This window comes from Oryctolagus cuniculus, chromosome 9, assembly GCF_964237555.1.
Source record: "Oryctolagus cuniculus chromosome 9, mOryCun1.1, whole genome shotgun sequence".
Lineage (NCBI taxonomy): Eukaryota > Metazoa > Chordata > Mammalia > Lagomorpha > Leporidae > Oryctolagus > Oryctolagus cuniculus.
The window spans coordinates 71,335,483-71,362,400 of record NC_091440.1 but is presented as its reverse complement, the minus strand read 5'-3'; the positions used below and the strand labels follow the sequence as shown (position 1 = coordinate 71,362,400).

General features: G+C 46.4%; 1 protein-coding gene and 1 pseudogene across 6 annotated transcripts in view; one reads left to right on the top strand and one right to left on the bottom strand.

Moving 5' to 3' along the window:
• Nucleotides 1-26,918, top strand: part of ATP7B (ATPase copper transporting beta) — an 80,620-nt gene that overhangs the window by 33,314 nt on the left and 20,388 nt on the right. For 3 of the 6 annotated variants that reach the window (XM_070048898.1, XM_008273873.4, XM_008273868.4), the window contains exons 3-9: nucleotides 8,182-8,439; nucleotides 10,313-10,476; nucleotides 13,733-13,894; nucleotides 17,812-17,888; nucleotides 21,077-21,251; nucleotides 22,408-22,641; nucleotides 23,180-23,271. In XM_070048898.1, coding sequence (XP_069904999.1) covers nucleotides 8,182-8,439; nucleotides 10,313-10,476; nucleotides 13,733-13,894; nucleotides 17,812-17,888; nucleotides 21,077-21,251; nucleotides 22,408-22,641; nucleotides 23,180-23,271 — 1,162 coding nt within the window. Of the gene's footprint in view, nucleotides 1-8,181; nucleotides 8,440-10,312; nucleotides 10,477-13,732; nucleotides 13,895-17,811; nucleotides 17,889-21,076; nucleotides 21,252-22,386; nucleotides 22,642-23,179; nucleotides 23,272-26,918 lie in introns of all 6 variants that reach the window. The other 3 variants (XM_051832253.2, XM_051832254.2, XM_051832252.2) reach the window with 1 other exon arrangement.
• On the bottom strand, nucleotides 12,439-13,485 carry LOC103352145 (hsc70-interacting protein pseudogene; annotated as a pseudogene).

Here is a 26,918-nt window from a genome sequence, read left to right as displayed (position 1 = left end):
TGGAGTCGAGTTAAGGGATGTGTGTGATGGAGCAGAGCCCTGGAAGAAGGGCAGCTCTTTGGGAGTCCTTCACTGAGATGCTGGAGGACAGCGTGGGCTGGAGATGCAGGTCTGAGAGTGAGAGCCTGGGGCCAGGGCAGAGGACCAGAAAGAGAGAGTGTGGAAGAGGAAGCAGCAGAGGGAGGAAGGCTGCTCAGAGGAGGCTCTCCCAGACAGTGACTCCAGAAGAGGGTGGCACCCTGGAACTTAGGGGAGGGCTGCAGAGATGGAGGTCTCCACAGTGATGGCCTGCATCTATGGGGAGGATGGTGGGAGCGGAGGCCACCAGTAGCTTCAGCCAGGGAGAATTTGGAGGGCGATAGACAGGGGTGGTTGAGAGAGGCTGAAGATCAAAAGGAAAGGGACGCATTTGTTGAGGAACAACTCTGGGTGGGAATGTGTTAAACGCTTAGATCCCAGATCCAGACCCTGTACGTGTCTTTGACTCCAGACTGTACTAGGACATGGCCTGCTTCAGCAGCCTTTTGCCTGGAGTTTGACTCCGCAGGGCAGTGGTGAGTGGTGAGCCCGGCACTAGAAAGAGCTGCCTTTGGCTCCAGCAGAGCTTTGATTCCCCACATCCTGTTTTCTGTGGCCACTGAGATGAAGTGTGTGTCCTTGAGAAGTTCACCGTATTGTGATCCTTTCCTGCCTCCCCTCTGTATACACTGCACACCCACTGTTGAAGGGAGTAAGTCATATGGAGTAGCTTAGCCACATTCTTTGTCTTTTGTACCAGGTGTCAGGAAAGAGTTTTTTCTAAAACAAAAATCAATAAGGAAAACATAATAGAACAGTAAATCCTGTTCTCAAAAGATAAAGAAATGTAGTATAGATTCAATATCTGTATTTGTGTAAGATTTAGTCTTTTAATGATACAGTCAGGCTGTTGGCAGTGAAAAGAAATTAACACTAAACTACATGATACGGAATATTGGATTTGACTGAGTAAACCTGAGAATAAAATAAATGGTTTTTATTGGACAGAGTATGAAATTATATTTAGCCCAGGAAATACTTAAAGTTTCAGATTTAGCAAATAAAGATAAATTTGAATTTTAGATAAGTAATAAAGGATTTTGTACTATAAGTATGTCCTATGTAGTATTTGGTGTTTACTTATGCTAAAAAATTGTTGTTTGGGGCTGCTGTGGCATAGTGAGTAAAAGCCACTGCCTGCAGTGCTGGCATCCCATATGGGTGCCAGTTTGATTCCCGGCTGCTCCGTTTTCGATCCAGCTCTCTGCTATGGTCTGGGCAAGCAGTAGAAGATGGCCCAAGTCCTTGGGCCCCTATACCCCCATAGGAGACCTGGAAAAAGCTCCTGGCTCCTGGCTCCTGGCTCCTGGCTTCAGATCAGTGCAGCTCCAGATGTTGTTGCCATCTGGGGAGTGGATGGAAAACCTCTCTCTCTCTCTCTCTGCTTCTGCCTCTCTGTAACTCTGCCTTTCAAATAAATAAACCTTTTTTTTTAAATTTATCTAAAAATCAGATTTACCTGGGCATCCAATATTTTACCTGGCAGTTTTAATTTAGGATAAACTATTGGTGGGCGGGGGACTATCTTTTTCTGTTTTCAATTTGAAAGGCAGAGTCAGAGACAAGATCTTTCATCCACAGTTTGATTCCCTAAGTGCTTGCAACAGTCAGGTTTTGGCCAGGCGGAAACCAGGAGCCAGGAATTCTGTCTGGATCTCCCACAAAGGGTGGCAGGGACCCAATTGCTTGATCGATCACCCACTGCCTCCAGTACTAGAGGGTTTGTGGGGGGAGGGGAGTTACCACAGCCCAGAGGCTAAGGTTGCCAGGTAGGAGCTGGGGTCCCAGTAAGTAGATGGGGGACACCTTGGTTTTTACCCTTTTCTGCCTTACAGTTTCCTGCTTATTACTTTCCCATGGGCCAAATTTAGTCAGAAACCAGTTGGCCTGGGAACAATGCTTACATGGTTAGAACTCTGTGATAGCTCAATGGGGAGTGGAAGTGGAACAGTCCAAGAGCAGGTAGGCCAGTGGCAAGCAGCTAAAACTACATTTAGACCTCTTTTACCTAGGAGACAACTCTGCATTTGTGTACTGGTTTTCATGGTAAATATTTTTTGAATGAATGAGTGTGAAAAATGATCAGCCACGCATCATGACAAATGGGTAATGTCATTTCAGGGGTCACCATTTCTCCAACCCACTGATGTGCTGAGGGCTTGCTGAGTCTCTGGCTTCGTATTGGGTGCCATGAAGTGTAGATAGGCAGTTCAGCACCTACCCGTATGTAGTTGACACTTGCAAAGCAAAGCAGTTCACAGAGACCCATCAATCAGGAAGTATTAGCATAAAAACAAACAGGAAGGAATAGGTAAATTGCTCAGGATTCAGAAAATAAGGAGAAAATCCAGCATCTGGTAATGGGGCTCCCCAAAGACTTGATGGTAGAGGTAGTATTGGATCTGGGCTTGGATAAGATTTCAGAATGGATACGATTTCAGCAAGCAGGTATGGGCAGGACTGTACACCGGATGGAAGAGATGAACACTCCTGAAGGCAGGAGTCTGCTGGTATTCTTTGGGAGCAGTGCAGCTTAGCGGGAACCTCCGGTGTAACTGGAAGTAAGGCTAGCATTGTGATCCAGACTGCTGCTTGTCTCCCTAGATCCTGAAAGAGGCTCTCAGCTGGCTTCCCTGCTTCCTCCCTTGCAGCTCCATAGTCTCTTCCCTGCCTAGCATTCAGAGTGGTCTTGTTAGACTGCTGATACCCTCCCATCTGATACTGTAAGACGGAAAGTTCTGGGACTGGCATTGTGTTGTAAAGAGCTAGGCCACTGCCTGCAGTGCCAGCATCCCATATGGGTGCTGGTTCAAGTCCCAGCTGCTCCAGTTCTCATTCAGCTCCCTGCTAATGTGCCTGGGAAAGCAGCAGGAGATGGTCCACGTCCTTGGGCCCCTGCCACCTACATGGGAGTTCTGGATGAAGCTCCTGGCTCCTGGCCTGGCTCAGCCCCAGCCACTGTAGCCATTTGGGGAGTGAATCAGCACATGGAAGATCTCTCTATCTCTCCCTCTTTCTCTCTGTAATCCTGCCTTTCAGGATAAAATAAATCTTAAAAAAAAAAAAAAAAGTGGAGGAGGGACAGTCCTTACAGAAGTCTGGAAGCCCTCTTCCTCACTCACTATTTCTGTCCTTGGTGTCTCCGTATCAGGCTTGCTGTTATACTCTGTGTCCCCTTTGTCTATAATCCTTGTAGCACACCTTCTCAGTTTCAAATGTGGTCTTGCAGACTTTTCCAAAGCATATATACTTTATATTTAGAAATACATTGGATTGTATTATATGTAAATTTGTAGTCACTTTTCACTCTATACTTTATTATAAACAGATTTTTTTTTTGACAAGCAGAGTGGACAGTGAGAGAGAGAGACAGAGAGAAAGGTCTTCCTTTGCCGTTGGTTCACCCTCCAATGGCCGCCGCGGCCAGCGCGCTGCGGCCGGCGTACCGCGCTGATCCGATGGCAGGAGCCAGGTGCTTCTCCTGGTCTCCCATGGGGTGCAGGGCCCAAGCACTTGGGCCATCCTCCACTGCACTCCCTGGCCACAGCAGAGAGCTGGCCTGGAAGAGGGGCAACCGGGACAGAATCCGGCGCCCCGACCGGGACTAGAACCCGGTGTGCTGGCGCCGCAAGGCGGAGGATTAGCCTATTGAGCCGCGGCGCTGGCCATAAACATTTTTAGGTCTATGAAAACATCTACAGTCCCATGTTTAGGGTCTGTATAATATTCAATCATATGGATGTGCTGTAGCTTTTTTCCTCCAAAACTGTTCCCATCTATTTTTTGTGTATGCGATTATAAGTAACAATGATGGATATATTTGAGGATAAATCTGTGCATATCTAATTATTAAGATATGAATCTCTTACTAAGTGCCAACCAGTTTAGGGTCCTGTTTTTGGTAATAAAATCAAACAGACTTTCAAAAAGTGGAATTGGGGCCAGCGTTGTGATGGAGCAGGTAAAGCTGCCACCTGCAGCACCAACATCCCATGTGGGTGTCAGTTTGTGTCCTAGCTGCTCAACTTCTGATCCAGCTCTCTGCTAATGGCCTGGGAAAAGCAGAAGTTGGCCCAAGTGCTTGGGCCACTGCCACCCACACTGGAGACCTGGATGCCACTCCTGTCTTCAACCTGCTCCACCCTGGCCATTGTGGTCACTTGGGGAATGAACCAGTGAATGGAAGAAAAGTGGTAAATGACTTCCCTCTGTCTGTAACTCTGACTTTCAGATAAATAAATAAATAAATAAATAAATAAATAAATAAATAAATAAATAATTTTTTTAAGAAAAGCAGAATCAATTTACATGCCCACTTGTCAAGTTAGCATAAATTGAGGAAGGAGCTAGTATTCTTGGTTTGTTTGGATTTTTGTTGATTGGCTTCAGCTTTCTTCAGCTATCTCCAGGAGTCCAGAGTTTAGCTGGGTCATACCTCAATGTTGGATAAATATTAGGCAAATTGTAGGTCAGTCGGAGGGTGTAAAATTCTCTGTAGCACATGAATGTTAGTGAAATTGTTGGCTTTGTAAATAAAGACACAGGTGAATCCAGAAAACAGGTGAAGGACTTGAAAGTAGGGAAAGGTTGGACAGGTGCAGAAGGTTAGTGAGGAGGAGAGGTGGGATGTTTAAAGCTCATAGCCACAAAGTAGATTTTGTGAGTTTGAGATCCAAGGCAAGAGTCATTTTGAACAACAACAAAGTCCAGCAGAGTAAACCTGTGTTTGTGGGTGATGGGATGGTCCCTGCATCAAAAAGGCACGGGTCCCTGATAGGCCAGTGTACTGGAGAGGTCTTCACCAAAGGTGTGGAAGCGGTCAGGCAACTCCTCAAATGAGTGGAAGTCACTTACCACTTTTCAGAAAATGAGCAAAACATTCCAATGTGTGAGATTCATTCAGAAGAGAAACTTCATGAACTGTTGTCAGTACTGGCCAGTGACAATCTTCTGATTTCTGTAGCTGTGAATTTCAGAATAATGGAAATCCGTTGTCTTTTCTCTCTGTGTAGTTTTAAAAATATTTTGTGTCACCAACAAAATGTAACTTTCTGGAGTGATAAAAATGCCCCAGATATTGACCTAGATAATGGTTATATGGGTGTTTATATATGTGGGAGACAGAATAGTAGCTGGGGCCAGCGCTGTGGCATAGCAGGTAAAACTTCCGCCTGCAGTGACAGCATCCCATATGGGTGCTGATTAGAGCCTTCGGCTGCTCCACTTGCAATCCAGCTCTCTGCTATGGCCTGGGAAAGCAGTAGAAGATGGCCCAAGGCCTTGGGCCCCTGCACCCTCACAGGAGACCTGGAAGAAGCTCCTGGCTCCTGGCTTCGGATTGGCCCAGCTCCGGCCGTTGCGGCCATTTGGGGAGTTAACCAGCAGATGGAAGGCATCTCTCTCTGTCTCTCTGCCTCTTCCTCTGCCTTTCTGTAACTCTTTCTTTCAAACAATAAAATAAATATTAAAAAAAAAAATAGGCTTGTGCCGCGGCTCATTTGGCTAATCCTCCACTTGCGGCACCAGCACCCTGGGTTCTAGTCCCGGTTGGGGCGCCAGATTCTGTCCCAGTTGCTCCTCTTCCAGTCTAGCTCTCTGCTGTGGCCTGGGAAGGATGGAGGATGGCCCAAGTGCTTGGGCCCTGCACCTGCATGGGAGACCAGGAGGAAGCACCTGGCTCCTGGCTTTGGATCGGCGCAGCGCGCCGGCCACAGCATGCCAGCCGTAGCAGCCATTTTGGGGGTGAACCAATGGAAAAGGAAGAACTTTCTCTCTCTCTCTCTCTCTCTCTAACTCAGCCTGTCAAAAACAAAAAGAAAATAGTCCCCAAGATATCTTTGCCCCAGTCCCTGAAACCTGTGAATATGTTGCCTCACATGACAAAAAGAGACTTTATGGGGTGATGAGAGAAGTGGTTCTTGAAATAGGGAGATCCTGGGTTATATAGGTGGACCCAGTCACATCACAGCAATTATTAAAAGTGGAGAGCCTTCCCTGGCTGGGTTAGAGAGGTGTGACAACTGAAGGGAGATCCAACATTGATAACTTTGAAGATGAAGGTTGGGATCATGAACCTGGGAGTACTGGTGGCCTTTACATTCTAAAAAAGCAAAGAAACAGATTCTCCCCTAGAGCCTCCAGAAAGGAACATAGCCTGCTGATGCTTTGTTGTTTTTTTTTTTTTTAATTTTTATTTATTTATTTATTATTTTGACAGGCAGAGTGGACAGTGAGAGAGAGACAGAGAGAAAGGTCTTCCTTTGCCGTTGGTTCACCCTCCAATGGCCGCTGCAGCCGGCGCCCTGTGGCCGGCGCACCGCGCTGATCCGATGGCAGGAGCCAGGTGCTTCTCCTGGTCTCCCATGGGGTGCAGGGCCCAATCACTTGGGCCATCCTCCACTGCACTCCCTGGCCACAGCAGAGAGCTGGCCTGGAAGAGGGGCAACCGGGACAGAATCCGGAGCCCCGACCTGGACTAGAACCCGGTGTGCCGGCGCCGCAAGGCGGAGGATTAGCCTATTGAGCCGCGGCGCCGGCTTGATGCTTTGGTTTTAATCTGGGAAGATTCACGTAACATTTATGATTTCAGGACTGTAAGATAAGGCATGTGTGTCTTTAAGCCACCAAATATGTGGTAATTGGTTAAAGTAGCAAAGGTAAACTAATACAGCATATATAAAGATTTGTAGAGTGATACTTTAAGGTTTGTGTATCTTATTCTTTTTTTAATGATTTACTTATTTTGAAAGAGTTATAAAAAGAGAAGTATCTTCCGTCTGGTGATTCACTCCCCAGATGGCCACAACAGCCAGCACTGGGTCAGGCCAAAGCCAGGAGCTTCTTCTGGGTCTCCCTTGTTGGTGATGGTAACTCAAACACTTGGACCATCTTCTGCTGCTTTCCCAGACATATCAGCAGGGAGCTTGATGGGAAGCGGAGCAGCCAGGTGTCAAACTGGTACCTATATGGGATGCTGGCAATTGCAGGTGGCAGCTTTACCTACTATGCCACAATGCTACCAGCCTCTGTAAATCTTATTCTAAGTAAATTATACCTCAAAGGGAGAGAGAGAGAAAGACAGACAGACAGACAATGTGGTACTGGCAAAAGGATATACAAGGAGATCAATGGACCTACTAGAGAGCTCAGAAACAAGTCGCTACCTGTGTGATCTAATTTATGACAAAGGTGCCACAGGACCTCAGTGGGGGATAGGATGGTTCTTTTAAGTCTGTGGAGCTGGATTGTTTGGATAACCATTTGGATAGCCAGTTGAACATTACCTCATGTTCAACACAAAATATACTTGAAATGTAGACTTGAATGTGGAAACTGATTAAAATAGAGCTTCTAGAAGAAAATGTCATGAATTGAATTGCACAGTGTTGATGTAGACAGTCTGTTTAGATAGCCTAAAAAGTACTAACGTATTTTTTTAAAAGACTGATAAATTGGACTTTAAGAATTTTTTTTATCAAAAGATACCATTAGGAAAATGAGAATACAAACTACAGTCTGGGAGGAGATATTTGTAACACCTACAACTGACAAAGCATGCGTATCTTGAATTCATATAGAACTTCTACAAATAATAAGAAGAAAGCAGGCATCCCCATAATGGTGCGATGAGAGGAAATGAAACCTGTGCTAACCAGAGTGAGCTAGTCGCTAAAGGACAGACCCCAGTGTTAAAAGGACTTGGTTTAGAAGCTAGTGTCACTACTTTGAGGCAGATTAACTCTTTGTGACTCATTTCTTTATCTCTAACATGGAGGTAAGTATTTCTCACATAGGGTTATTTTAATAATTAAAGGAGGACATACACATAAGTGCTTAGCAGAATGCCTGTGAGTTATTATTGTTGTCATCATTTTCTAATTTGAATAGTTGCCTATTCATCAGAATCATTCTCGAAATATTGGTATATATCTGTAAATGTATGCCTCTCTCTGATTATGGGGAGGGAGATTCAGAGATAACACCAGCCCCAGTGTGGCCTCCTTAGGAGCTTTAATCTGAATATTGTCAGGCCTCTTCCTAGTTCTGAAAAAAATACTACCCTTTGTTCTTCTAATTTGAATTATTTCTGATATTGTATCCTAGAAAATGGTTCAACCAACCATACTGGAAACCATGGTGCTGAGAATTCCATGGCGTGGATTAAAAGTGGTGCACCCGTGTCAGTGCCAGATATGGTTCCCCACACTGGGGAGCTGCCTAAAAACCACCACCCTGGCCGCTCATCAAAGTCCCCGCAATCCACAGGAATGGTAGTACCACAGAAGTGCTTTTTACAGATCAGAGGCATGACGTGTGCATCCTGTGTGTCTAACATTGAAAGAAATCTTCAGAAAGAAGATGGTAAGAGATCTACTCCTTTGTTGAACTTGGGAATGCTACATAGAGACTTTGTGTCCTTCCTTCAAAATCTCCATCTACTGTGTTTTTCAGTGGCCCTGATAATCCAGTAACAAGTTCATCATATGATAACATAGATGTTTGTCTAAAGTTCTTGTGCTGTTGGCATTTCTGTTCTTTAAGAAGCAGTTAGATAAATCTTATCTCTAAATTAGCCATGGAAAATCCAGTTTAAAGGTCATGGCATTCTCTATGGTTAGACTACTCAATTAACTTGTCCTAGTATTATTCTATATTTTCTACTTTTGGTCCCACCAGCCCCTTTCTAGAAAATGAATAAGTCACTTGCATTTTGTGGAGAGCTTCCAATTTCAAATTTGTCCTGTTGTGCCTATAAACTGTAGAGTATTGTGAAAATGCCAAGGTTTTGTCTTCTAAACTATATTTGCAATACTGTCTGTCTCTGTCCTTTTTTTTTATCTTTCTTTAAAATTTTTAAAATTTTTTACTCTCTATATTTTTTAAAAAGAGTTTTTTGTTCGAAAACCAGAGTTACAGAGAGAGAGAGAGAGAGAGATCTTCCATCTGTTGGTTCACTCCCCAAATAGCCACAATAGCTAGAGCTGGGCCAGACTGAAACCAGGAGCCTGGAACTCCATCTGGATCTTGCACCTGGGTGGCAGGGGCCCAGGTATTTGGGCCATCTTCTGCTGCTTTCCCAGGCACATTAACAGGGAGCTGGATCAGAAGTGGAACAGCCAGGACTCAAACCGATGCCTGTAGGTGATACAGATTTTGCAGGCAGCAGCTTAATCCACCGTGCCACAACACCAGCCCCCATTACTGTCTCTTAAATCTCAAAGTTCAACAAAAATCTTATCCCAATGTTTTGTTTGGAAAATATCTTAACCATGACTCTGCCTTGCCACCAGAGTCACTTTCTCTCCTTCTTCAACCCGGTGATTCTTTTTGTCTCTATTCCCTGTCCCTTAGAATCAGCCCTAAATTAGGTGATAATGTTTTTCCAGCCTCTTGTTCAGTACACGCTATAGCTTCCTGGAGCTCTAGAATACTCTCAGATTGAGGTGTTCGAGGAGATCGTTTGTCATCCAGGGACTGGTTGCTCTTAAAATTAGCCTGTAATCTCGTAGTGCTTATGCTTATGCACCTCATGAATGCCTCATTTTTATTACTCCTTCTGGCAAAGCATATCATGCCTTTCATTTATTTGAATGAGACTCTTTTGACACCCATAAGCTAACATAATATTATTACCAAGGTAGTCTGTGAGATTTCCATTTTGTTCCTGCAAGTCATTAGAAACTGAAAAGGAGTGAGAACAACTTTTGAAAAATTTCAGAGTTGGAGGTAAAAGTACAGTATCTCCTTTCTGTAATAGTAGTTGATAGTAGCAGATTGCATCCCTTGCTTAGATGTGTGTACAACCATTGGTGTCTTCTAATGATTCACTCGCTGTAGTTCATGAGCTGACTGTGTTGCATCATCAGGGAGCCAGGTACACAGAGTCTTAGTCCTCATCCCAGACTGACTGAATCAGAATCTGTTCTGACAAGGTGATCCACAGGCCCAGTAAAATTTGAGAAGTATTGCTCTAGAATAGTGGTTCTCAAACATGGCAGCTTATTGGAAATTACTTTAAGAGTTTTCATACAAAATGATGTTTGATTTGACTAGTCTGGATTAGGGGCCCGGTGTTGAAATTGGTAAATGTTCCCAAATCATGCTAAGTGCGGTCGAGTTTGAGAACCACGGTTCCCGAGGCTTCTGGGAAGAGTTTTTCTTTGTTAGATTATGTTGGCCAGGTCACCTCAGAGGCCTTGCCCAGAGTGCTACAACCGTGACCTGTTGGTTCCAGGTATTCTCTCTGTGCTGGTTGCCTTGATGGCAGGAAAGGCTGAGATCAAGTATAACCCGGAGGTCATCCAGCCGCCCGAGATAGCTCAGCTCATCCAGGACCTAGGCTTTGAGGCCACAGTCATGGAGGACGCCACAGGCTCAGACGGCGACATCGAGTTGATTGTAAGTACCCTGGCTGCCTAAAAGGATGCAGGTTTCGGACAGTTTGCCCATGTGTTGTAACAGTGGCCATCTTTGTGATCAGTAAATTTCCCCCATCTTGGATGTAACCTGTTTGTTGTTGTTGTTGCCAGAAATGGTTGGCTTTCCTTTGAAGCCAACACCAGTGACCCCTTCATTTTGTGAAGGAAGGGCAGTTATGTCAATAAGTCAGAGGAAGGAGCCGGTGCCGCGGCTCACTAGGCTAATCCTCCGCCTAGCGGCGCCGGCACACCGGGTTCTAGTCCCGGTTGGTGCGCCGGATTCTCGGATTCTGTCCCGGTTGCCCCTCTTCCAGGCCAGCTCTCTGCTGTGGCCAGGGAGTGCAGTGGAGGATGGCCCAGGTGCTTGGGCCCTGCACCCCATGGGAGACCAGGAAAAGCACCTGGCTCCTGGCTCCTGCCATCGGATCAGCGCGGTGCGCCGGCCGCAGCACGCCGGCGGCCATTGGAGGGTGAACCAACGGCAAAGGAAGACCTTTCTCTCTGTCTCTCTCTCTCACTGTCCACTCTGCCTGTCAAAAAAAAAAAAAAAAAAAAGTCAGAGGAAGGAATCCTTCCACATACAGTCAAGTGTATCAAGGAAGAAACAATGGGGACTTGCAGGAGAATTGCAGAAAGAAGAATTAAATGGTGGGCTACCCTCAGTGTTACGGCATCTGAACACAGTCACTCAAGCCTAAAGAGAACTAAACAGGAGAATATGTGTGGTAGTGAGCACCATTATCAGGTGTGGGAGTTTGGCATAGCAGTTAAGAGACCACTTGGGACTCCTGCATCCCATATCACAGTGCCTCGATTTGAGTCTGGCTCCGTTTCTCATTCCAGCTTCCTGTTCATGTGTACCCCAAGAGGCAGCAGTGATGGCTCAAGTTGTTTTGTCTCTGACACCCACATGGGAGACCCAGATTGAGTTTGAGGCTTCCATAACTTCAGCCTTACCTAACCCTGACTATTGGAACATTTCAGGAGTAAACCAACAGATGGGAGCTGTCTCCATCTGTCTCTCTGCCTTGCAAATACATACACACACAGATGGAGAGAGCTTGTTTGTAGGCACAAAGTAACTAATGACAAAACTATACGAAAATACTCAGTCTAAGATGAATGCCCAGGGTGTTGGCTATTACCAGGGTGTTGTGGGTGGTGAGGCATTGTTTCTGTTGCCCCCCCTCCATTAGCAGCTTCAAATGTCAACAATTATTGTTGAAAAAACAGGTCATTTGTTACGATTCATAACACGCCTTTTCAAAAGCACTTTCTGTACAAACTTCTTTGTACATAAAGAGTGACTTAGGAGAAACCCACAAAGAATTGAGTAATGCTGTTTTACTGAGGTGCTTAGTCACTATCATTAGTGTGAGTAAATGTTTGAAGAAAAAGTGTTAGGACAGGAGTGGCACATTGAGCTCCCAGTAGGCCACATTCTTCTGTTCTGTAGAACAAGCCCTTTGTGTGCTGAGGCCCGTGAGAGGGGCCGTCCTCGCTGCACGCCTGTGGGTCCACATGCACCAAGAGTGTTGTTGAAGTGCTTGGGCCCCTGCACCCATGTGGGAGACCCAAAAGAAGCTCCTGGCTCTGGCCTGGCCCAGCCCAGCCCTTGCCGTTTCACCATTTGGGGAGTGAACCAGTAGAATGAAGACTTCTCTGTCTTTCCCTCTCTCTGTCTCCCTCTCCCTCTAACACTTTGCTTTTCCAAAAAAAAAAAAAAAAAAAAAAAAAAAAAGTTTAAAGTTTGTAATTCCCAGTAGGAAAACATCTGAATGAATAGCCAAGTGGCACACCACTGTAAAGTGCTTCAGCTGCAGAGGGGTAGGGATTATCTTCCCAGCACCCCAGCTGTCTTGATGAGGCCAGAGGTTCACTGGTTTGTATCACTGCGACCTCCATTAGGTGATCTCGGCTGCAAGGGCTTTGGCAGAGGGCATTATGCTTGACCGCCAAAGTTGGCTGACAGTTTACTGATGACATTCATAACCTTGGGGTTGACATATTTGCTGGGTTCTGGGCCATCCTGGAAGGCCACTTCTGGATCCTGCATGGCTGCAAGAACTTCTGGATCACTAAAAATTCCATGGAGCCCTGGCATTCCTACCATTCCAGGCATTCTTCCTGGAAAATTACCAGACATCCCCTGGGGGAAAGGGCCTGGAGAGGAGCCACACTGAGCTCCTGATTGTCCATTGGCTGCTTCTTCCCTCTGGGCTCCTGGTGTTCTTGCTGAACCTTCTTAACCCTTTCCATTCTTTCCTTGATTTCTGGCTCATCATATTTTTGTTCATACTTCCTCTGATATTCTGTAATTTTCTGGGCCCTTGGTTGAACTTCTTTCATCATTGCCCTTGTGTCTTTATCATAATCCAGTTTACAGGCAAGGATGGATCATGGGCTGCTTCTTCCCAATGGCCCAGAATTCTGTGTGCTTTCTCGTACCACTTGGAGGACTAAACTGGATCAGGGTTTATTTCAGTGGCTCTGTTGCAGTCTCGGATGGCAACATTCAGCTTCTGCAGTTTGATGATGACCCTGCCTCTCTTGGCATACAGAATGGCCAAGCAAGAATTTAGCTTCATTGGCATCTGTGAGCAAGTCAGTGACTTTCTGCAGTTCACCATTATCTAGGGCTTCAGTGGCAGCCTCTTTTCATTTGTCTGATCTGTCATCTCCATTATCTCTACGTTTTCATCTCCCATTTCTTGAGGGCTTCAGTTACACTACTTCTCTCAATTTCTAGATCACTTTCCTCACTTGATGGCTCCTCTGTCTTTATGTTTTCTTCCGCCTTGTTGCTACTTTTTCTTCCTTGGTATTTTCTGATTTGGCTTTGTGAATAGCAGGTGGTACTCCCTCTCTCCCCACCATGCCATCTACCCTCTCTTCTCAGGAAGCGCATTTCCTCATTGTACTGAACGCTCAGATCCTGCTTAGACAATTTCTTATAGGCCCAAAGCTCTCTCACTTAGTGAAGGTCCATGGTGAGGAGGCAGCAGGTGTAGCTGATGCATCTGTGGCCAGGTTCTAGGCTGGGGCAGTGGCTTATCATGACCACATAGAAAGGGAGGGGGTGAGGATCTTGTACATGGGGTTTGGAGGTGGGAATCCAGAGTCTTAGGAAGGTTCTGTGAGGGGGACAGGCTTGTGGCTGCCTGTCCCCCAGATTCCCTAAAGTGTCTTTAGTAGGTTCTCTCAATCCTGCATGGGATTTTTGTTCTGTGTTTCAGATCACAGGGATGACCTGTGCTTCCTGTGTTCACAACATAGAGTCTAATCTCACAAGGACGAATGGCATCACCTACGCCTCTGTGGCCCTCGCCACCAGCAAAGCGCACGTGAAGTTTGATCCTGAAATTATTGGTCCTCGGGATATTGTGAAAATTATTGAGGTAGGTCATTCCTTAAAAAATTATAATCATTGAAGAAAAATGAGAAAACCTAGCTAAGCAAAATTAAAAAATGATATTACCTAAAGTTCTTCAAGTTTTTCATGGAAAATAACTGTGAGGGTGAGCATTTGGCCTAGCAGTTAAGATGCCTGCATCTCATATGGAGTGCCTGAGTTCAGTACCCATCTCTAGCTCCTAGCTGTGTTCCTGCTAATGCAGACCATGGGAGGCAGCAGTGATGGATCAGATGATTGGGTTCCTGCCACCCATGTGGGAGACTTGAATGGCTTCAGCGACTCCCAGTCTTGGCCCAGTCCCAGCAATAATGGGCATTCGGAGAGTGAAACAGTGGATGGGAGCTCTCTCTTTCTCTGTCTCTGTCTTTTTGCCACTCAAATAAATGATTAAAAAAAGCTTTCGAAGTCAAATAGATATCAAATAATCTGAGAGCAAATATCAGTGAATGGGTAAAGAAAAGATGTGTGAAAAAACACCTATTGGGGCCAACTTGGTGGCATAGCAGGTAAAGCCAGTGATTTTGGCATCCCATATGGGTGCTGGTTCGTGTCCTGGCTGCTCCACTTTGGATCCAACTCTCTGCTAACGGCCTGGGAAAAGCAATAGAAGATGGTCCAAGTTGTTTGGACCCTTGCCACCCATGTGGGAGGCCTGGATGAAGCCCCTGGCTTAAAAAAAATTAAAAAAATATATTATGGGAGCCAGTGCTGTGGTGCAGTGGGTTAATACAGTCTGCAGCACTGGCATGCCATATGGGCACCAGTTCAAGTCCTGGCTGCTCCACTTTATATCCAGCTCCCTGCTAATGCACCTGGGAAAGCAGCAGAGGATGGCCCAAGTCCTAAGGCCCCTGTACCCACGTGAGAGACCTGGGTGAAGCTCCTGGCTTCAGCCATCTGGGGAGTCAACCAGTGGATGGAAGATCTCTCTCTGTCTCTCCCTTTCTTTCTGTAACTATGCCTTTCAAATAAATTTTTTTTTAAAAGTTACTTTCAGGGGCTGGCGCGGTGGTGCACTAGGTTAATCCTCCGCCTGCAGCACCAGCATCCTATATGGGCGCCGGGTTCTAGTCCCGGTTGCTCCTCTTTCAGTCCAGCTCTCTGCTGTGGCCCGGGAAGGCAGTGGAGGATGGCCCAAGTGCTTGGGCCCCTGCACCCGCATGGGAGACCAGGAAGAAGCACCTGGCTCCTAGCTTCAGATCCGCATAGCGCCGGCCGTAGTGGCCTTTTGGGGAGAGAACCAACAGAAGGAAGACCTTTCTCTCTGTCTCTTTTCTCACTGTCTGTAACTCTACCTGCCAAATAAATAAATAAAAATTTAAAAAAAAGTTACTTTCAAAAAAATTTATGATTTAATCTCATGTTTCCTGAAAATCACCAATATACCTGGTACCTAAGGTTAAATTGCTTAATTACAATTTTTAAGTATTATTTATGTCTGTACCAAGTATCTGTAGGTGAAGAGAATGTTGGCATTGGAAATAGTTATATTGCATTTTTTGACTGTGGTGAGTCTGTGTTGTAGGAAAGTTTAGCTCTTTCTCCACCTCCCCCACCCCACCCCCCCACCCCCAGCATCTCAGACAGAGAGGGAGATCCCGTCTGTAGGTTCATTCCCCCATCTTGCAATGCCAGGGCTGAATCCGGGAACCAGGAACTCACTCCAGGTCTTCCATGTCAGTAGCAGGATCCTGATTGCTTGAGCCATTGCCACTGGCTCTCAGGATGTTAAATTAGCAGGGCGCTGGAGTCAGGAGCTGGAGCTGGGGCTTGAACCCAGGCAGTGCAAATGTGGGATGCAAGTGTCTTTACTTATAAGCTAAATACCTGCTGCCTGGTTACTAGGCTTTGAAAAGTTGGAATTTTCGTGTGTACTCTTCTCTCCCCTAGTTTATCCACAGATGCACTGCTTTTTAAGTCTGTTTTATAACAGATCATATAAACATCAGTGGTGATGTGACAGTGAAAACTTAAACAAGATTAATTGTAATGGCTAATGATAAAGATAAAGTTTAGTGAGAACTACCACTTAGGAAATTGCTTTGAATTGAAACGTCTTGTAACAGGTTTAATGTCATGTTGTCCTTTATTTATTTATTTACTTCGCTCTTTTAAAGATTTATTTATCTTGAAAGAGTTACAGAGAGAGAGACAGAGCGAGATCTTCCATCTGGTAGCTCAGTCCCTAGAAGCCCATAACAGCCAGGGCGCTGGGCCAGACCAAAACCAGGAATCAGGAGCATGATCCTGTCTCCCTCATGGGTGACTGGGGCCCAAACACTTGGGCCATCATCTGCGTCTTTTCCCAGGCCACCAGCGGGGAGCTAGATCAGCAGCCGGGACGCAAAACAAACCAGCGCCCATATGGGAAGCTGTTGTTGCAAGGGGCAGCTCCACCCACTGTGCCACAATGCTGCCCCTGTCCTATCAAGAAGATGTTGTCTGTTGTGTGGCATAGCAGAGCTTTTGATGGGGGAGTGATGATGATGCTAACAATACAGTGCACCACCGTTGGCAGATAACACAGCCGTTCTGTCAAATGAGGAAAGATCCTCAGAGAGGTTAGTTAAGTGTTTCTGCTCACTGGTTTCCAGCTCACAGGTGGCACAAATGGCATTCAAGCCCAGACCCCAAGCTCAGCAGCCTTTCTATTTCTGATGCATCACAGATCTTAAAGAACAGTAGCGAAGTGGCATTGATAAGGCCAAGAAGTCCGGCGATGCTGTAAACAGGAAGGAGAGCCCCAAGTTAACATGTCTCAGTTAACCTCTCTGATTTTTCTACCCCCACTACCCAGCCTACTGAGCATCCTCTCTGTCCTTATTGGAAGATAATTGCAATGTCTAGCCTCCACACTTGCATCTTTGGGGCATCTTTTCCTAGTGCAATTAGACTCAATTAGTTTCTCTCATCATAACTTTTAATTTTTATGTAAAAGTCCCAGCACACCAAAGTTCTGGGCCCCTGCTCTATATTGTGCTGACTGACATTTCCTGGCAGTTTTTGTCTGCATATATTCATAAAGAATGTCAGATTGACCCAGTGACAGAGTGCTTGAGTTAATCCACAAGCAAAGCACAGACTGACTAAGGTCAGTGTCTGTCAGCCTACCATGGAAGCTGTGCTTCCAGATACTGAAGGAGCTGAGTTCAGCTCTAATGGGAAGAAGCCTGGTTGGAAGCCTGGAGACCTGAGCCCTGGATCCAGCTCTCTCATAACACTGTGGCTTTGAGCAAGGTATTTAACCTCTCTGAATTTCAGCTTCTTCATGCACTCAGGTATTTTGAATTTTTCAACTTAGAAGTTCTGGGTTTGAGAGTGAGCAGTTGGCACAGCAATTAAAACACTGTCTGGGTACAAGTCCCAGCTCTGCTCCTAATTCCTGCTTCCTGCTAATGCACACTCTGGGAGGCAGCAGGTAATAACCCTAATAGTTGGGTCCCCATCACCCATGTGGGAGAACTGGATTGAATTCCTGGCTCCTGGCTTCAGGCATTTGAGGAGTGAACCAGTGAACGAAAGATCTCAGTTGCTCAGTCTGTCTCTGTCTTTCTAATAAATAAAATAAAAATTAAATAGAAACATATAATTAAAAAAATCCGAGTTTCTAAATTAGTAATGATCAGGTTTGGGGCCTGGTAAAGCTGTCTTCTCAGAACCCTCTGCCTTTGCCAACAGAGGGGACAGGAATTGCCCATGAGGCCACCTCCTCGATGGTGGTGTAGTCATAGATGGATGCTTGTGAGGCTATTTGGGTAAAGAAATTGTGAGAGGAAAACCCCTACTTCTTGTGTATGCTTTTAGATTTACTTTCTAGTTTCTAAAGCTGTAAGGTCCTTTGTACCAATGCATGTTTTAACCAAGTACCTTCCTCCCTGTTTCCCACCCCTCTCTTTTTAGGAAATTGGCTTTCATGCTTCCTTGGCCCAGAGAAACCCCAATGCTCACCACTTGGACCACAAGGTGGAAATAAAGCAGTAGGTAGAACACAAAAGATACTCTGTAGCTTTTGTCTAAGTATCTCCCTCTACCTAGGCCCAATGGCATGACACATGCTATGCATATGCTCTTAGGCTTGTCGGTGTCTCTGCTGCCTCTGGCCTCCCAGAGAACCTTCCACCTGGATGAGCTGCTTGTACCTTCCTAACAGTGTTGTTCAGTACGAGTTTCTGTGGTGATGTCTGCCTTCTACATCTGACCCTAACCAGGTGCAGTTAGTGAGCACTTGAACTGCATGTAATGGCATAACTGAGTTTTCTTTACTTTTTTTTTTTTTTTTTTTTTGACAGGCAGAATGGACAGTGAGAGAGAGAGAGACAGAGAGAAAGGTCTTCCTTTTGCCGTTGGTTCACCCCGCTAAATGGCCGCTGCGGCCAGCGCACCGTGCTGATCTGAAGCCAGGAGCCAGGTGCTTCTCCTGGTCTCCCATGCGGGTGCAGGGCCCAAGCACTTGGGCCATCCTCCACTGCCCTCCCGGGCCATAGCAGAGAGCTGGACTGGAAGAGGAGCAACCGGGACAGAATCCGGCACCCCAACCGGGACTAGAACCCAGGGTGTCGGCGCCACAGGCGGAGGATTAGCCTAGTGAGCCACGGCGTCCGCCCCATAACTGAGTTTTTAACTTTAATTTTAATTTGAATAGCCACATGAGTTTGGTGGCTAGCAGATTGGACAGCACTTAGATTTTTTCTTTTTTTCTTTTTGTTTTGAAGATTTATTTATTTATTTGAAAGGCAGAGTTAGAGAGAGGCAGAGAGAGAGAGAGAGAGAAGCCTTCCATCTGCTGATTCACTCCCCAAATGGCCACAATGGCCAGAGATGGACTGATCTGAAAACCAGGAACAATGGCTGGCGCCGCAGCTCACTAGTCTAATCCTCCGCCTTGCGGTGACAGCACACCGGGTTCTAGTCCCGGTCAGGGCGCCGGATTCTGTCCTGGTTGCCCCTTTTCCGGGTCAGCTGTCTACTGTAGCCAGGGAGTGCAGTGGAGGATGGCCCAAGTACTTGGGCCCTGCACCCCATGGGAGACCAGGATAAGTACTTGGTTCCTGCCATCAGATCAGCGCGGTGCACCGGCCGCGGCGGCCATTGGAGGGTGAACCAACGGCAAAGGAAGACCTTTCTCTCTGTCTCTCTCTCTCACTGTCCACTCTGCCTGTCAAGAAAAAAACAAAACAAAACAAAACAAAAAAAAACAAAAAACAGGAACCAGGAGCTTTTTCTGGGTCTCCCATGCGGGTGCAGGGGCCCACGGACTTGGGCTATCTTCCACTGCTTTCCTAGGCCATAGCAGGGAGCTAGATCAGAAATGGAGAAGCTGGGACTAGAACCGGCACCCATACGGGAAGCTAGCACTGCAGGCAGCGGCTTTACTCACTAAGCCACACTGTCAGCCCCAATTTTTTCTTCTGTTACAGTATTTTTAGACTCTACTCATATTTGCGTGGATTCTAGAAATAGGATATGAGGTCGGGCATCATGGCCAAGTGAAAGAAAATGGACTGGGAATCAAATTCCTTGGGTTCCTCTGTTCCTCTGTTTCAAATGGTTACTTATTCATTCAACCAACTTAAAGGGTGCTGTTGTCAGGCAACTGTGCCAAGTGCTGGGGATAGATAGAATGCTATCCCTATCTTAGAAGGGGCTATAGTCTGGCTTGGAAAGTGTGAGTGAACAATGACAGCACTGATTCAGGTAGATTCTAGAAAGTTTAGCGAACCTTCAAGCAGGAGATACAAGATCTGAACCTCAGAGAATGAGTAGAAGTTTACTAGGCTGAAGGAGATGGGGTTGGAGGCAGAGGGAAAGGGTCCTCAGGGAGTCCTGTGGTTTGGTCTGATTGGTGTGCCTGGAGTGCATAGGGATTGGCAGAAGAGGAACCTGGAAAGCCATTGAGTGATTCTCCAAGGGCCTTGGGCAACAGCCCAAGGGTGTCAACCATCTTGCAGGCTGGTGGTTCAGGCCATGTTAAGGTTCACAAGAGGTTCCACGATTGCTTGATTGAAATTTCATGGAGGCTACAGCTAATAGGAGACCACGCCTGTTATGCATGGCCCCCAGGTTCAGACTTTGTGTCTATCAGGACAGCTTCACTGTTCCCACTGACTCAATGTTAAGTAGTTGTTTAAAAGTTGCCCATGAGAGTATTTCTGGCATGGAAAGCCAAGACACTCTGGGGGAAAAAAAAACCTAAATGAAAGATCTCCACGAGTGAGATCCCAGTGGAAAGAACGGGTCATCAAAGAAGGAGGTACCTTTCTCTGAAGGGAGGAGAGAACTTCCACTTTGACCATGGCCTTGTCTAAAAATTATCAGAGTCATTGAACTCAGGGGGCTTCCATAGCCTTGGCAACTCATGACAAGAGCCTAGGGTGATTACTGATGCCATAAACAAGAGTGTCAATTTGTTAAGTCAACAACAGGAGTCACTGTGCACTTACTCCTCATGTAGGATCTTTGTCCTTAGTGTGCTGTACATTGAGATCTAATGCTATAACTAGTACTCAAACAGTATTTTTCACTTTATGTTTCTGTGTGGGAGCAAACTGTTGAAATCTTTACTTAATGTATGCTAAACTGATCTTCTGTATATAAAGAGAATTGAAAATGAATCTTGATATGAATGGAAGGGGAGAGGGAGTGGATAAGGGGAGGGTTGCGGGTTGGAGGGACGTTATGGGGGGGAAGCCATTGTAATCAATATTCTGTACTTTGGAAATTTATATTCATTAAATAAAAGTTAAAAAAAAAGAAAAAAACAGAAAAATGAAAAAAAAAAGTTGAATGTTTAACAATTGAATAGTACATTTATACTACTAATAAAATCCTACTTTTATCTATTTCCTTCTTTTGGGATTCTGTATGATTTCATTCTGAATAGAGAGCTGTAGAATGAGAATGTTAAACCTCTTTGGGGCTTCAGTTGCCTCACGTTTGAACTGAGGGTAACCTGTCAGCTGTGTGAAGGTAAGAGCTGGGCCTAAGCATTCCTGGGACACCCTTGCAGCCATCTATAGACCTTTTATGTTCCTGCATTGTAGCACTTGGTGGTTTGTCCCAGATGTGGCAAAAAACAAGTCTTAAACAGTCCTCAGGAGGGAACTGGCCCGCAGTCTCTGTGCCAAGCCTGGTCTAAGATGTCTGTGTTGCTGCAATTTCTTTCCAGGTGGAAGAAGTCTTTCCTGTGCAGCCTGGTGTTTGGCATCCCTGTTATGGGATTAATGATCTATATGTTAATACCCAGCAATCAGCCCCACGAGTCTATGATCCTGGACCACAACATCATCCCAGGACTGTCCATTCTGAATCTCATCTTCTTTATCTTGTGTACATTTGTCCAGGTGCGTACTGGAAAGATTGGGCAAACCTTTGCTCTCTACATCAGTGTGTGACCAATGGAAACTGCCCCAGATAGTTGCTACTAGTTCCCCCCACATTCCCCATCTTGTGACCAATGTAGGGGACAGGGGTAGGTGTGCCCTCCAGCACTGGGGATTAAGAAGGGCCTGGTTTCACTGTCAGTTGGTTGCCCAGTTGTTGGGAGCTATACCTGAACAGCAGCTGCCTGCCACGAGGGCTGGTGAACCTGTGTGCCTCCAGTTTGCTTACTGCTTAGCTTAATTTACTTTTGTTTTAGAAACAATGGCTAGATCAACCTGGAGTATGAACTTGAGTGTTCCATCTGGAATGACATAGGTTCTTTATCTTTGAGTGAATAATAATAATCCAGAAGAGATGGATGTCATAGAATATGTACCCTGGTGGTGACAGTAAGGAAGTAGTTGCGTTTCTGGTGGGAATTGTCTGTGTTTTAGAATATAAAATTAAACTCACTTCATGTTGGAATGTTTAGGACTATTTGGAGGCAAGAATTTGTGGACTGAATTGTTTTTTTCCTATATTTTCTTATTAATTGCCAGTATAATGTTGCCACAAGTTCAAGCCATACTGAAGTATAAGAAAGAAGGAAAACACTCAAACACTCTTTCACTAGTTATACCCACCTCCCTCCCAGTGTCATTCCCCACTCTTACTACAGTTTTATTAATGATTGGGCATGTATTTTTCCAAGTCTTCATCATATAGAGAAAATACACACCTGAGTTTGTACATGTTCATCACGTAATACAGACAAAGGCTAAATGAAATACACTGTGTAACTGGCTTTTCACTTATCCGTGTATGATGGACATTATTCAGGCATTGGGTGTAGATCTAGCACATTCTCCTTAGGGACTGCATGGCATGGTCCACAGTAAAGTGAATCCTGTTTTGTCCCCACCATTCTCTTATTGGACATTTCTGTTGTGCACTCTCAGTTTTAAGGCTCTCACATGCCCTCGACTGATTATCTCTGTGACCAGTAGACATCATCACAGAAGAAAAACTGTCATCAAAATTGTGAACAAACCTAGAGTATTTGTCGTCCTGAGGGGCCTCTGGCTGTTCTGTAAACTCTGCCTTGCTTGTTGGCAGCCTTTATTCTTTGTTTTTCAGTTCCTCGGTGGGTGGTATTTCTATGTTCAGGCCTATAAGTCTCTGAGACACAGGTCGGCCAACATGGACGTGCTCATTGTACTGGCCACCAGCATCGCCTATGTCTACTCCCTCATCATCCTGGTGGTTGCAGTTGCGGAGCAGGCTGAGAGGAGCCCTGTGACATTCTTCGACACGCCGCCCATGCTGTTTGTGTTCATTTCCCTGGGGCGGTGGCTGGAACACGTGGCAAAGGTAACTGCAGCTCTAGGTTAAGAAAAGAGCTGTTCTTTCAATGATACAAATCTCAGTTCATCTGAGCACTGTGTTTAGAATCACTAATTGTACACGATATCGAGAACCCCTTAAGGAAGACGAAAGCTTCATATGATTAGGTGCTCTGGGCACTAACCTCCAGCTTGGTTGCTACTTCTGAAATCCCAGCTAATCTGGTTAATTATTAAAACCTTTGTTCAGGGGCATTGTGTAAGGGAAAGAAAGAACCCTGGACTTCAAGTCGGAGCCCACAGGTCTCTCAGTGCATGACTGAGTATAGACTTTATCAGTCTTGCAAACAATTCTTCCACCTTCAGTCATGCTGTGTTTAAAGCTCTTCACCAAACCTCGCATTGTAACATTCTGTAAGAGAGGGGCTTAAATTGTATAGCAAATTAAAGCTGAACCATATAAACAGCTATGTCTGCAGCTGCTTTCTCTCTTACACTATGGGTGTTGGGCTGGGTGTGAACATTCAGCTCACAATGGCTCTCATTACATTTTGGTTATTTCCTAGAGCAAAACCTCAGAAGCCCTTGCCAAACTCATGTCTCTCCAAGCCACAGAGGCCACCGTTGTGACCCTTGGTGAGGACAACTTAATCATCAGGTGGGTTTTGTTCATCAGAAGTGCCTGAAATCAACTTATGCCAGCCTGTGTAATATGCATCAAACTCCCACTGTGTACTACAGTGCACTAGACCTTGTGAGGGCTGGCAGAGACACACAAAGAGCCTACCTCTCAGGGTTATGTAAACAGGGCATTTAGATGTTGAAACACAAGCAGGAGTTGGAGTTAGAGTTGGAGGTGGGGTGTATGCCAAAGGGCAGGTGAGAACATAGGGGGTTAGTGTCCCAGGAAATAGAAGAGGAAAGCTAATGGTGGTCAGGGAGAACTTGTCGAGACATGCATTGGGACTGGGCCTTGTGAGACCTGGAGGATTCAGGCAGGCAGAGAGAAGGCTTCAACTTGCTAAGAAAGAAAAAGGGGAGTAGTGTTTATCTTCTATATCTTGCTGGAAACTTACATAACCTTGACTGTTTGACAGACACTATTCTAAGCTCTTTGTATTTAATCAGCCACACACACACACACACACACACAGAGCCCTTTAAGGGGAAATAACTTTTAATGACTCTTATTTTATAGGTAAGAAAATGAGGTCAGAGAGGCTTGGCAGCTGGCTCAAGGTCACATAGCTTTTAAGTAGTGGAACTGGGTAATCACCCAAACTGTGGGTCACCAGAGTCCATGTTCTTATAAATTAAGTCGTCTGTGTTAACATTTTTCATTTCTTTTTCATATTCTGGGCAGTAATTCTTTCAGGTCTTCCTTACATTTCTGAAATCTCTCCATCCCTACCACACTCCCCTGAAAACTGATTTCTCCTCTGAGTCTTGAAAGCAGAAGCCACTGGATGGGAAATTAGTGGGTTTCCTGTCCCTTGCCCTACCCAGCATGCCTTCTCCATGGCACCTCCATTCTTGCCCCAATGGGAGGAAAGGCGCCTCCTCCTGGGCCTCTGTTGATTCTCCCAAAGGTCTCCAGTGTCTCCGTCTTTGCTGATTTCTACCTTTCCATGTAATGCCGACTTCAAACTCCCCTACTGTTGAAACAGACAGCCCTCCGTGTCCCTCTCCCACTGTGCCTTTGCCTGTCCATCACACTGTCCCCAGCACCAGTCTCAGTAACTGTGTTCTTTCAGTGCCTGGCCTCTCAAGGGCTGCCCTGCAGGGTCTCCAGGGCTGGTACAGAGCAGCCCTTGGCAAGTAACTGAACCAGTGAGTGAGAAGGTGATGAGACATTGCTGACAGTAGTGTAGTAACACTGATCTTTTTCTTCTGGATGATAGGTTTTTTTGGTTTTGTTTTGTTTTTAGATTTATTGTATTTATTTGAAAGAAAGAGTTACATAGAGAAGTAGAGACAGAGAGAGAGAGACTTTCCATCTGCTGGTTCACTTCCCAGATGGCCACAATAGCTGGAGCTGAGCCAGTCTGATGCTAGGAGCCAGGAGCTTCTTCCGGGTCTCCCACTTGGGCCATCTTCTGCTGCTTTCCCAGTCTCTTTAGCAGGGAGCTGGATTGGAAATGGAGCAGCTGGCACTCAAAATAGTGCCCATATGAGATGTTGGCACTGCAGGCTGGGGCTTTAACCCACTGCCCATAGCTCTGGCCCCTGGATGCTAGTTTTTAAATCATAATCACAATCTTTGTGATGACTGGGTATCTACCAGTTACTACTCAGCACCTTTCACACATTGTCCGATTTAATCCTGATGCCCTCCTCGTGAGGTAGGGACTGTCATTCTCTCTATTTGCATTAGGAAGATTCTATAATTCTCTTAGGTGAAGCACCTTGTCCAAAGTCTGTGCTGGGCCATGGCAGAGCTGGAGTTGGGCTCAGAGCCCTTTGTGAGCCACCATGCTGCACTGTCCCCACCTGCCCTTGGGTCTCCCACACACTTGGCTGCTTCAGTGGCTTTGCAGTGTTTCTGCGCCTTGGCTCACTTTGCTTTCTCTGTGAATTAATTGCCGCGTTTTTGAGAAAGGGCATGTGCAGAGGAGAAGCAAAACCACCTGCAGCCACACTCATTCTAACTTGCCTTTTCTCCAACTAGTCTTGCTGGGCTCTGCTTTGCAGATTGAACGGCTCCATTGGCCTGGGCTGCAGTTGCTTAGAACTGCTCCACTGAGCTGAACACAAGGAGACAGGCATCTTTGCCCAAAGGCACAAACCAGCTGAAAGGCGAAGCCACGTGGGATGCACCTGCCATTACTCAGTTCTTCTCCAAAGGTGGTGCCTCGTTTTGAAGGCTTTCCTCCTGCCATCACAATAGGGTGGCGGTGTTTTTCAAGCCGGGAAGCAGAAGACCAGAGTCCATTCTGGCTTTGCCTCCTGTGGGCTGTGTGATTGGCATGTATCCATGGATGCCTCTGTCACACAGTTCAGGGTGCTCATTCTGCCCAGCCTCCTGACAGGGTGCCCTAGGCCCATAGTCACAGCCCCCACCTCTCCCGTGGTCATTCCCTCCCTCTGCTCCCCAGCTTGCTGTGTTACAGGCCCCTCCTGAGGGGTTTGTGCTTTGTGCTCTGTGCCAGGCCTCCCAATCCATTTTCCCTCCTGCACTGCCCTCTTATGTCTGAGCCTCTGCCCCTGTAGAGAGGTCTGTGGTGCCCCCTGAGGACCACTGGAGTTTCCCACATCAGCTGGCTTGGTACAGTAGATCTTGGGCCTCTCCCTCCTCCGGCCCTCTACCTGGGACACCTGTCTTCTCTCTTTACCCCAGTCTGTGGGATGGGGCATTTACAGGGATCGTGCTGCCTGGCATGTTGTTATTCCTCCCCTTTCTGCTGCTACTTCATCTCCTCTGGGGTTTTCTTCACTCTCCTTTGCCCTTAATTATGACTGCTCCCTGAGGTTTTAGTGTTGGCCCCTTTGTCGCTGTGGGTAACAAACCATCACTGGGATGTGGCATCTTTCCAGGGCCCTGAGTGACTGGCATGTAGAGCCCATTCCCAAACCTACCTCCAGACCCCAGGCCCCACCCTCTGCTTGCAGCCTTTCTCTTGGGTGGCTCACAGAGGCTGAGGCCCAGCCCCATTTCCCTCCCTGCCCCTTCCACATTTTTCTTCTTTCCCCAGCCTTGTGGGTTTCAGGAATGCCACCTCACTTACCAGCTCCTGGGGCACAGCCTGGGCATCTTCTAAGGCTCCTCCCTTTCCTGGCCTGAGACCTCTTGGTTCTACTTCTCCACCTTCAGGACCATGGCCACCGCCACCACGCTTGTCCAGGCCACCTTGGTCTTCCTCCTGAAGCACTGTGGCAGTCTCCTCCTTGCTGGCCTGCTTCCAGCCTTATCTCCTCCAAAATATTTTCCCACACTCAAGCTAGTGATCTTTCAGAAAGCACAAGTCCAGTTGTTTGCAGGGTCTCAAAAACTTCACAGAAAATTCATATTAGGGATACAGCATTGCAAGCAACACATTAACCCGCTGCGCCAGAACGCCAGCCCCTCAAGTTCCTTTAGATGGCAGTGAGACCTAGCATCTTCCGGGTGCTTCTTGAGCCCAGGTCCTCTTGCCGTCCTCCGCGTCTCTTCACCACTGGAATGTCCCAGAAAGAGGCTGTCCTGCCCACAGATTCCCCCTGGCCTGACCTCCTGTCCTCAGGTCTCAGCTTGGATGCTGCATGCCCTGGCAGCCTGTCCTGATCCCCTAGACTAGCTTGGCTGTTGCCCCCAGTGCACTCAGGGAA